Here is a 15,695-nt window from a genome sequence, read left to right as displayed (position 1 = left end):
GAAAGGCATAGATAGGGTGAACAGTGGGAACCTTTTCCCCAGGTCGGTGGTGATGTTCACGAGGGGTCATAGGTTCAAGGTGAAGGGGGGGGGGGGGGGGGAGAGGTTTAACACAGATATCAGAAGGACATATTTTACACAGAGGGTGGTGGGGGCCTGGAATGCGCTGCCAGGCAAGGTGGTGGAGGCGGACACACTGGGAATGTTTAGGACTTATCTAGATAGCCATATGAACGGAGTGGGAATGGAGGGATACAAAAGAATGGTCTAGTTTGGTCCAGGGAGCGGCACGGGCTTGGAGGGCCAAAGGGCCTGTTCCTGTGCTATATTGTTCTTTGTTCTCAATGCTCTCGAGTGGGAACTGCTTTTCATGATTTACCCCTCAGCATCTTGAAGACCTCTATCAAGTTTCCTCTCAGCCATTTCTTCCTCCAAGGAAAGCAGTTGCAACGTATCCTCATAGCTACAGTTCTTTATCCCAGGAGTCTTTCTTATAAATCTCCTCTACTTTCTAATGCCTTCACATCCTTCCTCAAGCATGAGGAACTGGATGCAGTAGTCCAGATGAAGCCTAATAGTTACACAATTTCAACATGACTGTACAATTATACTCAATACCACTACTAATGAAGCCTTTAGATACTATATGCTATAAAATAAACAATGACTTTCACACGCACATACACACTAAGTTCTCTCTTACGTGTACAAATTAGAGTTGGGAAGGCTAAGTTGGCCAAATTAGAGTCCATGAAAAAGAGGTACGCAACCTAAGGTTGGTTGTTCTTTGGGAGATGGTAGTTCTGGGTTGGATTCTTTTAAGAAATCTCTGTCTGCAGCAGAGCATTCCTGGATAATCAGTCAGCAAATTGGGCTCGAAGCCTATCCAATGGGTTCAAGAGAAAAGGAAGCAGGAGGAACGTCTCTTAGTTTTCCTCTCCCCAAGCTGATTGTTCTCAATTCTGCCGAGAAAATGTGCGTCAAACATACAAAAGGGCTGGCATGTCACGTGGCCTTCCTTTTTCAACTGCGTGGAGAATTTTAAAAAGACATTGGCCAGAATTTTACTGCCCTATCCGCCATGGGAACCGGAGCGGATGAGGGGTCGACAATGGGAAGGTCCGTTCACCTTGGGCGGGATTTTACAGTTTCGGGATGTGTGGGGCCATAAATTCCTGCCCATTGTCGATGTATTCCAAACGTGACTTGATTAACCTCATGTCTGGAAGCTACATTAAGACTAATTGCTTGGACAATGGCTAATGGCCCATCTACAACAGTTGAGTACCTCAGGTGACTGTCATAGATGTCTTGCTCTTTAGATCCTGAGGTCATTGCATTTGATGGGCTTTGCAGGCAGGCTGACTCCACTCCATTCAATAGTAATGTAAATTGGGATTAGCGTTTTGTGCTGCAAGTTCCAAATCACTTTACCTCCGTTTTTAAAGGCATTTTTCAGGTTTCCAACCAATGGATAAAGATTATCTGGCATAAAACACATCATCAAAACGGAAAAGGCCTTGTTCACAAATGAATAGATATTATGGAGGGAGATGTGAAGAAGCATGGTGATAACTTCTTGGTCAGCAGAACAGGGCGGCACGGTAGCACAATGGTTAGCACTGCTGCTTCACAGCTCCAGGGACCTGGGTTCGATTCCCGGCTTGGGTCACTGCCTGTGTGGAGTTTGCACATTCTCCTCATGTCTGCGTGGGTTTCCTCCGGGTGCTCCAGTTTCCTCCCACAGTCCAAAGATGTGCGGTTGATTGGCCATGCTAAAAATTGCCCCTTAGAGTCCTGTGATGCGTAGGTTAGAGGGATTAGTGGGTAAATATGTAGGGATATGGGGGTAGGGCCTGGGTGGGATTGTGGTCGGTGCAGACTTGATGGGCTGAATGGCCTCTTTCTGCACTGTAGGGTTTTTATGAGTTCTATGAGAATCTATAGGACCAGACTTTGTAAATGAGAGTTAGACAGGGATGGAATGTCAAATTTACCCCAGGATTTGTACTGGGCATGAAGGTCAACAAGAACAGGGAGCAGTGAGGCTTGTTGCTTGCATGGAAGTGGTATGAGTGCCTTAATGGGTCAGTCACAGAGGATGTTATTTATAACTTTGTTTAGACCAGTTTCAGTGCTGCATTAGAGATAAAAACATTGTTTGGATATTTATAGTTTTTATTCTCAGTCAGAGTCAAAGAGGTTTACAGCATGGAAACAGGCCCTTCGGCCCAACTTATCCATGCCACCCTTTTTTTTTAAACCCCTAAACTAATCCCAATTGCCCGCATTTGGCCTATATCCCTCCATACCCATCGTACCCATGTAACTATCTAAATGCTTTTTAAAAGATAAAATTGTACCCGCCTCTACTACTACCTCTGGCAGCTTGTTCCAGACACTCACCACCCTTTGTATATTTGACGCACGTTTTCTGGTTAACAGTAGGTCTTTGTATTTCAGGTATCTTTTTATAAATATAGACTATATCAGCTTTAACTGGCTTTTACAATAAAACTGTTGGGGTAATTCTTTTAATTTAACATGATCAATGGTTGCTCATGTTTATCCTGAAAATACTTCTCCAAGTCTATTAATTAGTTTTGCCTATTTGCATTTACTTTACCTGCTGTATGGAACTACAAGATGTGTAGGTGGTTTACCTTTACTGTCAAAACCAGAATTTATCTGTACATTCAGAACTTCAGAGGGAAAGAGTACATTTTCATAATTTTCTACAGCTACACTTATAACAAAGTTGCTTATTGATTTAATCAGTTTCATGAATTACATGCTGTAATTTTTCATGTTTCCCTGGATCCAAAATCATCAATGCACCTCTCATTAATCGAGGCAATTGTGACACTTAGTTGCAGCTTCTATTTCACTGGTTCGGTCAGTTAATGCTGGGAAGATCGAAGGAAGTACATTTTTATTCACATTACCACAGTAACTTTCATCATCAAGGTTGTTGCTTTTATTTAAGAATACTTCACTTTCAACATCTTAGCTGTAACCTTGCGTAAAGGGAGAAAAACCATAGCAATGATGCAGCATAATAAACATCTATAGTTATTGCAGGTGTAAAGTTATTGCAAAAACTATTGGTTATCTTAGAATGAAACGAGCAGCGAATTGCTTCAGTTAGAATCACAGAAACTTCCAGCATAAGAGTCGGCCATTTGGTCTACACTGGCTCTCAGAACAGTTATGCTCAGTCCCACATCCCTGCTGTGTGTCCATTATCCTGTAAGTTCATTACCCTCAAGCACCTGACTAACTCCTTTCTTAAAAAAAAAATTATGGAATCTGCTTCCATTACCGGTTTTAGTGTTCCAGGTCCAGGCTCTTCAGTGAAAAGAATTCTCATCTGCCCTCTAGAACTTTCTTCCCCAAGCAATGTGATCTTTACCCAGAAGAAAAATGCACTGTAAACAGGGAAATAAAAATACTGGTCCAAATAGATTTTTCCAATTGGGAAGTTACTGACCCACTTCCACCATCACCAATCTCTGCTCAGAGCTGAAGCCCATCATCCCTGGTAACATCCTAGTAAATAATTTTTTTTCTTTCTTTAATTCCTTCTTGGAACATGAAGCCAGCATTTATTGCCTGCCCCCAATTGTCCCATGTGAACTAAGGTTTTATCATGTCCAGAACTCCAGCTGAGGCTCAACCAGAGACTTATAAAGTTAGAATCATGGGATCATTGAAAATTTACAACACAGGAGGAGGCCACTTGGCCCATTGTGTTCGTGATGGTCCCAGCCTAATCCACCTTTCAGCATTTGGTCACGGCTCTTCAAATAGACATTCAAATGTTTTCTTTTTAACTAGCGAGAGCTTCTGCCTCCAACACCGTTTCAGGCATGACTTCCAGATTGCTGCCACCCTCTGGGTGAAAAATGTTTCCTGATCTCCGCTCTAAGCTTTCCACCAATTATTTTAATTCCATGTCCCCTTGTCATTGACCCCTCTGCCAAGGTAAGTGGTTTGTTTCTATTTACTCCATCTAGACCACTCAGTTTCATATATCTCAATTAAGTCACCCTCGGCCTATTCTGTCCTAAAGGAAAGTCTTTACAAATAGCTAAAAATTTCCAGTCCTGGAAACATCCTCATAAATTGGGGGGGAAATCCTCTGCTGGTTGGAGTCATAGTTAGCACAAAGGAAGATGATTGTGGATGTTGGAAGCTATTGGTGTCATTATTAGAGATAAAATAAGCTTTCAATTGGACGGGCTATTGTTAATCAAGGAAAGCCAGCATGGATTGATTAAAGCTTTATTGTCTCTGGTTAACTTGATTGGAATTTTGAGGCAATTGAAAAGAGTGATTGCAGTAGTGTAGTAGATGAGCTACATATTGACTTTCACAGGAAGACATTTAACAACGTGGCAAGTAGCAGGTGGAAGGCCATGAAGTTGAGGGAAAAGTAGCATTATGGATACAATATTGGCTTAGTAAGTGGAAGCAAATGGTGATAGTGGATGGATATTTTTCAGACTGTTCAGTGGTTTGTGCCCAAAGGTCATTTTGAATCCAAAACACATTCCAATTTTTATAAACGGCTTGGACATGGATGCAGGGTGCAGCATTGTAACATTAACAGAAAAATGAAATGTAGCAAAGTTATGGATTTCAGTTTGATATAGAGAGGATAGTGTAACCATCACAGCATCTGCTTCCTATGTGAAAACAATTGCAAGATACTTGCTTCATACTTTGGGTATGTCCTTTGACTCCACGTGAAGATTTCCCCATGGATCCCAAATAGGCCCAACCTTTATCCCTGCAAGTAGTTTGCACTTTATATGTTTATTTAGGAAAAGTTATAGGATTCAATTTAATATTGCCTGCTCACCTTCTCTCATCACCTTTATTTGCTTGCCATATCAATGTTTCCAATTTCTTCCTCAATGCCCATAATCGTCCTGGTTATTAATTGAATCTTGCTCCTGACATTGACAAAGCTTTATTTTCAGGTGCATCTCCCTTGTCATCGAGGGAATGTTAGCATTGAATGTTCTACTCTTTCCCTTCAAAAGGAAATGCCTATTATACAATAGCAGTTCCCGGAATGCCCTCCATTGCTTTGTTACAGCTCGGCCCTGGAATTATCTGTTCCTTATCCATTTGCCCTAAATCTCTGCTCAAAATCACTGAAATTAACTCAACCAGTTGAGAGTTTTACTTTTGATATCTTCGGGTTGTTTACTTTAAATCAAATTAAGTTTTGATCACGGTTAGAATTAGAGATCATCCAGGTCACATGCTTCACTTCATTTACTAGAATCAAATCCAGAATCATTTTATTCCTTGTTGGACTAGAGTTTTAAAGTTTATTTAATAGTGTCACAAGTAGGCTTGCATTAACACTGTAATGAAGTTACTGTGAAAATCTCCCAGTCACCAGACTCCGGCACCTGTTCGGGTACACGGAGGAAGAATTTAGCACGGCCAATGCCCCTAACCAGCACGCCTTTTGGACTGTGGGAGGAAACTGGAGCACCCGGAGGAAACCCATGCCGGGAAGAATGTGCAGACTCTGCAGAGACAGTGACCCAAGTTGGGAATCGAACCTGGGTCCCTGCTGCTGTGAGGCAGCAGTGTTAACCACTGTGCCGCCCCCAGAAATGTTGACCCAAGAAAGCACATTACCCAGCAGCACGGTGGCACAGTGGTTAGCACTGCTGCCGCATAGCGCCAGCAACCTGGGTTCAATTCCAGCCTTCGGTAACTATCTGTGTAAAGATTGCACATTCTCCGTGTTTGGGTGGATTTTCTCCGGGTGCTCCGGTTTCCTCCCACAATCCGAAGATGTGCCGGTTAAGTGGACTGGTCATGCTAAAATTGCTGTTTAGTGGCCAAAGGTGTGTCAGTCAGGTGGATTAGCCATGGCAAATTTGTGGGGTTACAGGGATAGGATGGCGGGGAGGGCCTGGGTAGGATGCTCTTTCAGAGAGTCGGTGCAGACTCAATGAGCCAGTGGCCTCTTGTGCATTGCAGGGATTCTATGGTTCTAAATCACTCTTGCTCCCTTACCCTTGAACACCATGCATTCTCCAGTCATTAAAGTCTCCTGATCAGTTACCTATCCATTTTCATTCCAAATTTTAAAAATCTTTTCATAGACATTTTTTTCCCCCAAAAGTAAAAAGAGTTGTTTATAATATTCCTGAAGTCTGGGCAATATTTATTTCCTATCTCCAGCTGCTGAGGTCATGAAGCAACCAGATGTAATGTGGAATTGGACTTAGACTAGATAACCCTGTTTTAGGTGACAGTTGCGGGATAAATGATGGCCAGGAAACAGGGGATAACTCCTCCATTCTTCAAGGTAGTGCTATGGGATTTTGTGTCCACCCAAGGAGACAGAATGGGTCTCCGTTTTGTGCCTGATCCAAATGACAGCACTTCCAACACAGTAGCATTTCCTCAGAGGGTCTGAATAGATTTTAAGCTCAAGTCTCCAGAATGGGATTTAAACACTCTTGACTCAGAGGAATGAATGTTCCCAACTGAGCCGTAGCTAACAATGTGTACACCTTTCGTGAAATAATTGTACATTGTCATTCTTTATGGATGCTGATAGCCCTGTTTTGTATTTCTAGCAGATGCTTCAGACTCCCAATGTTTTATTTCTTTTGCAACTTAAATGTTTCTACTGTATATTCTGATTAACAATATTCTCCCAGACAAAGACTTTACTTTTCATCCAACTGGTTGAAGTTTATCTCACCCTTCAAGCTCTTTTCCATCGGAAAGATGTTGCTATACATTATATCACAGCAAATAATCACAAACAACCAAATGCATTTCCATCATTTCTTTACACCTAAACATTTCTTCCTATTCCTGATGGATTAAACACACTAATGTCCTAACTATGTTAGGGGCTGTGGGTTTGAAGCAAAAAGCAGTAACGCACAACAGGCTTATCGAAAGTGTTGCCTGAATAGGGTACAAAACTAAATTAAAACAGCAGCCTGTGCAACACCCTAATATCACCATCAAATCATGTGAACAACCCTTAAAGCAATCATGCAACCAGTTAAATATATAACATATACAAGTTAAGATTTATGGGCGAAGACAAGGGTGGCAGCATGAGGTCAGCAGTGCAAAAAGAAGGGGGGGGGGGGGGGGAGAGACACCGAGCGCGAGGGGGGGGGGGAGAAAGAGACCGAGTGTGAGGGGAGGGGGGGGGGGAGAGAGAGAGGGGAGAAAGAGAGAGAGAGGGGAGAAAGAGAGAGAGAGAGGGGAGAAAGAGAGAGAGAGAGGGGAGAAAGAGAGAGAGAGAGGGGGGAGAAAGAGAGAGAGAGAGGGGGGAGAAAGAGAGAGAGAGAGGGGGGAGAAAGAGAGAGAGAGAGAGGGGGAGAAAGAGAGAGGGGGGAGAAAGAGAGAGAGAGGGGGGGGGAAGAGAGAGAGAGGGGAGAAAGAGAGAGAGAGAGGGGGAGAAAGAGAGAGAGAGAGAGCGCGGAGAAAGAGAGAGAGAGAGAGGAGAGAGAGAGAGGGGAGAAAAGAGAGAGAGAGGGGAGAAAAGAGAGAGAGAGGGGAGAAAGAGAGAGAGGGGAGAAAGAGAGAGAGGGGGGAGAAAGAGAGAGAGAGAGGGGAGAAAGAGAAAGAGAGAGAGGGGAGAGAGAGAGGGGGGAGAAAGAGAGAGAGAGAGAGAGGGGAGAAAGAGAGGGAGGGGAGAAAGAGAGAGAGAGGGGAGAGAGAGAGAGAGGGGAGAAAGAGAGAGAGAAAGAGAGAGGGGAGAGAGAAAGAGAGAGAGAGAGAGAGAGGGGAGAAAGAGAGAGGAAAAAGAGAGGTAAAGAGAAAAAAATGCATTTAAATTGACTATATTTAAGAAGTAACTTCATGACCTCAGAACATCCCAAGCCACTGCACAATGAGAAGCTTTTGAAATGTAATCACTACCATACTGCAGGCAATTTGCAGCAAGGTTCAAACAACAATGATACATTGACCAGGAGTAGTGATGTTGCTGGAGGGATTAATATTGACCAGAGCGTCAGTTATAACTTTCCAGCTTTTCAAAATAGAAATGCTTCATTGAAAAGACAGAAACTCTCGACAGTGCAGCTCCTTCAATACTGCTCGGAATTGTCAGCCTTGTATTAGAATGGGGCCTGAACCCATAACATCTTGATTCAAAGGCAGGAGTGCTACCTACTGGGGCAGAGCTGACACCCAGAATACAGAACAAGCACTGATAGCATGGCAGGACACTCACTTGCTTTTTCCTTTGTACACTGTGGCATAGGATCCTTCGCCTAGTTTTTCTAATTTCTCATAGGAGTCAGCTTTTCCAAATTTAGGGCTTGTTGGCTAAAAAAAAAAGAGAGAAACAAACATGAAACAATTGTTTGAAGTTCTAGATAATTAACACTTTTACACACCATAAATTAATGCTAAACCTTCCAGCATGGCACGTCATTTATGCTGACATCACAGAATCCCTACAGTACAGAAGGAGACCATTTGGCCCATCGAGTCTGTACCAACCACAATCCCACCCAGGCCCTATTCCCGTTCCCCACATATTTACCCTGTTAATCCCCCCCAACACTTAGGGCAATTCAGCATGGCCAATCAACCTAACCCATACATCTTTGGACTGTGGAAGGAAACCAGAGCACCCGGAATATTAATCTAGAAGTGCGAGTATGAATCACTAAATATTTGAGAACATAAATCATTGTCACATACCTGTGTCAATAAATAAGTTTAATTAACTGTTATCTTTATTTAAGCAAGACAAGATAGATCTTGAACACGAGAAATTTTAAGTGGAGACAGAAAATACTAGTCAGTGTTGGAAAAAGATGGTTCAACAAGCAATCCCATCATTAGAAATCTAGGCCTGGACCATGGAATTATCCTGCTCACCACACCCACCTCGGGAAAAAGCACCGGGATCCTCACTCCGAGGGTAGGTGCAGCATGGAGTCAGGCCTACCATTCCCAGGCACAGATCTGAGATGATCAGAAGGAATGCGGAGTGCTTAGGTGAGCTGTTAAAATGCCCACTTTTATTCTCTGGGACTTAGCCCCAGTTATTTTCTTAAATCTTAGGCCCCCTAGCGCACACATCCCCTACCCGGTCCCCACGGGCATACATGCCATCCTACATCCCTTTTCCAACTTAACGTCAATTCATCATCCCGGACTCATCCCCATGGCTCCTTAGCCAACTCAGTACCAACACCTGCCAACTCTCTCCCACCCACCACCCTTACATCCAACATGCCAACTCACCCAGTATCCATCATGGGCAGACCACAGGAGCCATGGAATTCTGAATAACTTTTACAGACTTCACACCTCATTAAAACACTAATTCCAGAAACCAATACTTCATCCCTTGTAAAAATAAACATCTGTATTCATAACCATACATTAGATTTCTATTTTATAGGATGTGGATATTACTGGTGAGGTCAGCATTTTTATTGTCTAGTCCCAATTGGCCTTGAAGTGGTGGGTAAGCTGCTTTGTTAGACCATGACAGTCCATGTGCAGTACATCCACAGTGCAGTTGGGAAAGGAGTTCCAGGAATTGGATCCACAAAAAATCCAAATGAGCCAATTACCACATCACCAGTCTATTCCCCATCATCAACAAAGTGCACTAATAGAATGCATCATCGACAGTACTATTAAGACAACAGGCAGGGGGGATTGTGGTGTCAGTTAGCTCAGTTGGCTAGACAGCTGGTTTGTGATGTGGAGTGACGCCAGCAGCATGGGTTCAATTCCCGTACCGGCTGAGGTTATCCATCAAATCCCCGCCTTCTCAACCTTGCCTCTTGCCTGAGATGTGGTGACCTCAGGTTAAATCACCACCAGTCGGTGTTCTCTCAAGAAAGGTGGAAAGCAGCCTATGGTCCTCTGGGACTTTGATAGCTTTCATCAAGACAACCTATTTGCAGCTGTATTAAGCAACAGTTACATAGAAAGAACTTGTTCACTGGCGCTCAGTTTGGATTTCACCAGGGTCCTTCAGCTCCTGAACTTATTCAGGGGGAGGGGGTGGTGTGTGTGAGTGAGTGAGAGATTGGCTGCCCTGAGTTTCAAAGTGGAATTTGACCTAGTGTGGCATCAAGGCGCCTTAGCAAAACAGAAGTCAAGGGGGAAGAGGTTTCCGCTGGTTGGAGTCATACATAGCACAGGATGGTGCATTCACTGGATGTCAATCATCTCAGACCCAGGACACCACTGCAGGAGCTCCACAGCATAGTGTCCTCGGCCCAATCATCACAGCCGCTTCAGTACCTTCCTTTTAACACAAGATCAGAAGTGGGATGTTTGCTGATGATTGCAAAATGTTCAGAATCATTTGTCACACCTCAGATATTGAATAGGTCCACTTCCATATGCCTCAAGACCTGGACAAGATTTAGGCCTGGGCTAATAAGTGGCAAGCAACATTCTTGCCACACAACCATCAGGCAAAGACCATCTCCAGCAAAAAAATGTAACCATCTCTCCACGAGATCCAATGTCATTATCACTGATGAATTCCCCATGATCAGCATCCTGGGGATTACCATTGACCAAAAACTGAACTGGACCAGCCATAATAAATACTGTGACTACAAAAGCAGGCAAGTGGCTGGGAATTCTGTGGAGAGTAACTAGCCTCCCAACTCACCAAAGTCTGTCTACCATCAAAAGACAAGTCAGGAATGTGATGAAATACTCTCCACTTGCCTGGATGATTACAGCTGCAACAACGTTCAAGAAGTCTAACATCTAGGGCAAAGCACCCCACTTGATTAGCAACCCATCCACTCCCTCCACCAGTGATGCACAGTAGCAATGGAGTGTAGCATTTACAAGATGAGAGGCAGCAACTCAACGAGGTTCTGTCAACAGCACCACCAAGCTCCTGACCTTTACCACCTAGAAGAACAAGGGCTGTAGGTGCACGGGAACATCACCACCAGTTCCCCCTCCAAGTCACACACCATTCTGACTTTTAGCTACATCACCATTCCTTCACTGTCACTGGGTCAAAATCCTGGAATTCCTTTCCAAACAGCATTGTGGGTGTACCTACACCACATGGGAATGCAGAATTTCAAGAAGTCAGCTCACTCAGCACAGCCTTCTCAAGGGCAATTAGGATTGAACAACAAATGCTGATATCCTATGAAAGGATATGAAAGAAATATGGACTTTGATAACATAATTGACATGGATAGCTTAGAACAGCTTATCCTCATAATACAGTGTAAATTAGTCAATCAGGTCGAAGCATTTACTAACTTGTATATTGAAAATGAATGCAAGTGTGTCCATTTTTTGACATTAAAATAGACATGTGCATCAATAAATAATGCAGCAAATGATTTACTCAAGGACACATCAGTCAAGAATATTGAAAAATGGCAAATGAAATTTATATAAACTGGTAAAACAGACCTTGGTTGTTAAATTGTCCATAATTGTGCAGCAAATGGGATTGAATTGTTAAAAAGAAACTTAGATAAGCTTTCATCAATCACCGTCAAGATCACTTTCAGTGCCTGACGTTATGCGGGAAGAATTAGAAAACAGCAACTAGAATCCAGAAGTCTTCAGCTGAAAAAGCAGAGTACCGGATGACACAAATAATGCTGAGGCACGACAGTTCAATTATTGGAACCACAGAGTTGAGAGCACCGGATTTAATTCTACTCACCAAGGGTCAAACTATTTGATTTTTGTTTCCAACTCATTTATGGGATGCGAGTACTGCTGGCTAGGCAAGCATTCACTGCCCATCCTTAATCATCCTCAACAAAGGTGGCGGTGAACTGCCTTCTTGAACCGCTGCACTCCCCTATAGTGTAGGTACACTCACCATGCTGTTAGGGAGGGAGTTCCAGTATTTTGACCCAGCAACAGTGAAGGAATGGTGATATATTTCCAAATCTGGATGGTGAGCTACTTGGATGGGAAATTCCAGGTGGCAGTGTTCCCAGGTATCCACTGCCCTTGTCCTTCTAGATGGCAGTGGTCATGGATTTGGAAGGTGCTGCCCAAGGAGCTGTGAGGAGTTCCTGCAGTGCATCTTATAGATGGTACACATGGCTGCCACTGTTGGTTGGAGTTTGGAGGGAGTGAATACTGCAAACAGATCCCGAGCGCCAAGGTTTGAGCTAGAAAAATTTACAAACCCTCAAACTTGACAGTTCAGAAAGGAGGAAGGGAATTAAAACACGTGGAGGTATATAAAATATTAAATGTTAGCAATAAGGAAAACTCAAGTAACTACCAGAAATCAAAAAGTGAAACTAAGACCTCTTTTGCTAAAGAGCAAGCAATTCTTAGAATAAATCAGGCTGAATATAACAGAGATTAGGGTTATTCAAAATGCAACAAGAAGCTATAATGATTCGAGTGGCTTCTCCTGCGCTCAGTTGTTCTAATTTTTTTCAGAAATGCAGGATCATCCATAGGCGTGGCCAGTTCGTGGTAGAATTATTTTCCAATACTGAATGCCAAATGGCCAAGATTTCACACTGTTTTCATTACTTCAACAGCAACCGAACTTCTAGCTTGGTACTATTGTTACACACTGGGGCTCTAATACATTGGCATAGAGTCTGGCAACTGTCACAATGTGGGGGGAAACACAACACATTGGTCACACAGAGGCATGTGTGTGTCTGTTTGTTGTGAGAAGAGGTGAAAGAGAGGAGAGCAGGTTACACATGCCCCTTTTAGTAAAGTTTATTAGTCACAAGTAAGGCTTACATTAACACTGCAATGAAGTTACTGCGAAATTCCCCTAGTCGCCACAGTCCGGCACCTCTTCAGGTCAATGCACCTAACCAGCACGTCTTTCAGAACGTGGGAGGAAACCGGAGCACCCGGAAGAAACCCACGCAGACACGGGGAGAACGTGCAAACTCCACACAGACAGTGACCCAAGCCGGGAATCGAACCCAGGTCCCTGGCGCTGTGAAGCAGCAGTGCTAACCACTATACTCTTAGTGGGGTAAAGCCATGTACGATTAAAACATGAATTGGATTCAATATAAAAAAAGTATGAATGGCAGCGCAAAGACAAAGGGATCCATGACCAGGAACAAACAAACAAATTGTCGCAGGATTAAAAAAGGGGGTGCAACAAAGACTAGAATTCTTTATTGGAGTTACAGAAATGCAACTGAAACCCCAACCACTCAATATGTGGGCTAATGATAGAAACTGTGATGACTTCAGCCAGGCTTGGTTGGCTTGCTAGAGTATGAACTACCTGATGAGTCTCCCGCTGGGCACCACAGGGGCTGAGGTGTATTATCGACCCCAATAATCATCTTTTGATTTAATGTTTTAAGTTTCCTTTGTGATTTGACTTTTGGTTCCGGCTATTCCCCCTACTTTTGGGGAGCTGCTCCTTTTAATTTATCCTTAAGTTAATTTGAGTTAGTTTATTAAGTTGGTACCCAAAATGAAGTACCCGATGAGTCTTAATTGATGGTTAAATCAGGGAGCCTCATAATCCCTATTTAAAGCAGGTGCGCCAGACTCCCAGCCTACATTTCAGAAGGGAGCAATTGGAGAGCTGGCTGTGTACAGATGTATGGTGTAAATAAAGTAACTTGGTGAAGGGACTTTCACCTCCATGGAGTTATTACAGAAACAAAATTAAATAGAGTAGAAAATGTAGTTAGAAAGCAAAAAAATGACTAACTTGGATAAGGTAGGTCGAAAGGAAGATATAACAATAATGTAGGCAGCAGATCAGGACAATTAAAGCCAAAGGAGGAAATCTCCAAGTGGAGGAGAAACATAGAAAAACTACAACACAAAACAGGCCCTTCGGCCCCACAAGTTGTGCCGAACATATCCCTACCTTTTAGGCCTACCTATAACCCTCCATCCTATTAATTCCCATGTACTCATCCAGGAGTCTCTTAAAAGACCCTATTGAGTTTGCCTCCACCACCACTGACGGCAGCCGATTCCACTCGCTCACCACCCTATGTGTGAAAACCTTCCCCCTAACATTTCCCCTGTACCTACCCCCCAGCACCTTAAACCTGTGTCCTCTCGTAGCAGCCAAATCCACCCTGGGAAAAAGCCTCTGAGAGTCCACCCGATCTATGCCTCTCAACATCTTATACACCTCTATTAGGTCTCCTCTCATCCTACGTCTCTCCAAGGAGAAAAGACCGAGCTCCCTCAGCCTATCCTCATAAGGCATGCCACTCAATCCAGGCAACATCCTTGTAAATCTCCTCTGCACCCTTTCAATCTTTTCCACATCCTTCCTGTAATGAGGCAGCCAGAACTGAGCACAGTACTCCAAGTGGGGTCTGATGAGGGTCTTATATAGCTGCATCATTATCCCCGGACTCCTAAACTCAATCCCTCGACTGATAAAGGCCAGCACACCATATGCCTTCTTAACCACCTCCTCCACCTGTGGGCCGATTTTAGAGTCCTATGGACCCGGACCCCAAGGTCCTTCTGATCCTCCACAGTACTAAGAGTCTTTTATTAAAACAACTAACTGTGATGGGCTGAAAAGGTTCACAAGGTGCTGAAGCAATGAGAAAGGATAGAAAGTAAATAGCTCTGAAGTAGATGCCTTTTTGAAGTGGGCGGGGACGGGGGGGAAACAAAAGCAGCAGCAAAGGTTCCAACCACAATCTTTTCAACTTTGTTAGAAAATGCATCCTCCGGTCTTTTGGCACAAAGTCTTCTTCTAGAACACAAGGTGAAGGGATAAACCAGGTAATTGGCTAGACAAATCTGCCAAGCATTATTGTGGTCTGGTTTCTAGTGTCCAATGCAAAATACTCACAACACTCTTATTCCATCAAGTTTTAAATTTCATTGCATACACAGAATGACTTTCTACAAGAACAGAAGGCAACAAATAGCAGAAGTGTTTCGCCATAGTTTCATGATGTTTTCCACTTTTAATACAGGGCTGGTGTTGTCAGCACCTGGGACTGTTAATGCCAACATTGAAGGATTTTTTTAACATGCTGTCACACAGTTAGATATTGCAGACATATACAATTATCCTTTTGATAACATTTTCAGATCAAAGTAGCTTATACATATGAACACCCATCCATTTCATTCTAATTTGTATGAATCACAGCTTGATTCAGTAAAAGTGAATCTTAATGGAAAATTACAACTTGCGATGACCTGATTGTTTCTTTGAAAACACTATGGTTCAGGATCTCATGCATTTTTCATCATCATGAGTCAGTATTCCACCATCACATGATTAAATACTTTTGCACTTAACAAGTCTTCAGTGCTTAAAGTTAATACAAATCTTCTAAACTGATATAAAATCACAAAGCATCAGATCTCAAAAGTGAATGCCAAACTTAAATATCATTTATTCAAACAGAAGGCTGGCAAATAAAATTTAATCTAATTTAAATGTAATTTGGCTTTTCACATTGCGTTGAGCTTAATGTTATTCTGTCAGGGTTGTGCATCTCAAATGAATAAATTTTCAACTGCTCATGATATTCTCACTAAAAATACACTTACATTATTGCTGAGCAACTTCACCTGACTCCACTTGTTCCTGTAATTTATAACTGAAATTCTCATGTATATCCAACTCCTGTTGACCCCAATACCATACTGTACAGCAATCACCAATTGTTCAGGTCTCCCCTCGCATGGATGAACAATTCACGCTTACTTAACGTGTTCTTTAA

At 43.0% G+C, this 15,695-nt stretch overlaps 1 protein-coding gene across 2 annotated transcripts in view; it reads right to left on the bottom strand.

Moving 5' to 3' along the window:
• Positions 1 to 15,695, bottom strand: part of cdk14 (cyclin dependent kinase 14) — a 570,262-nt gene that overhangs the window by 385,997 nt on the left and 168,570 nt on the right. For both annotated transcript variants that reach the window (XM_078235399.1, XM_078235409.1), the window contains one exon: positions 8,240 to 8,334. In XM_078235399.1, coding sequence (XP_078091525.1) covers positions 8,240 to 8,334 — 95 coding nt within the window. The remainder of the gene's footprint in view (positions 1 to 8,239; positions 8,335 to 15,695) is intronic.

The sequence above is a fragment of the Mustelus asterias genome, chromosome 2, assembly GCF_964213995.1.
Source record: "Mustelus asterias chromosome 2, sMusAst1.hap1.1, whole genome shotgun sequence".
NCBI lineage: Eukaryota > Metazoa > Chordata > Chondrichthyes > Carcharhiniformes > Triakidae > Mustelus > Mustelus asterias.
Note: the sequence above shows the minus strand (reverse complement) of the source record. Positions and strands in the feature narration are given on the sequence as shown.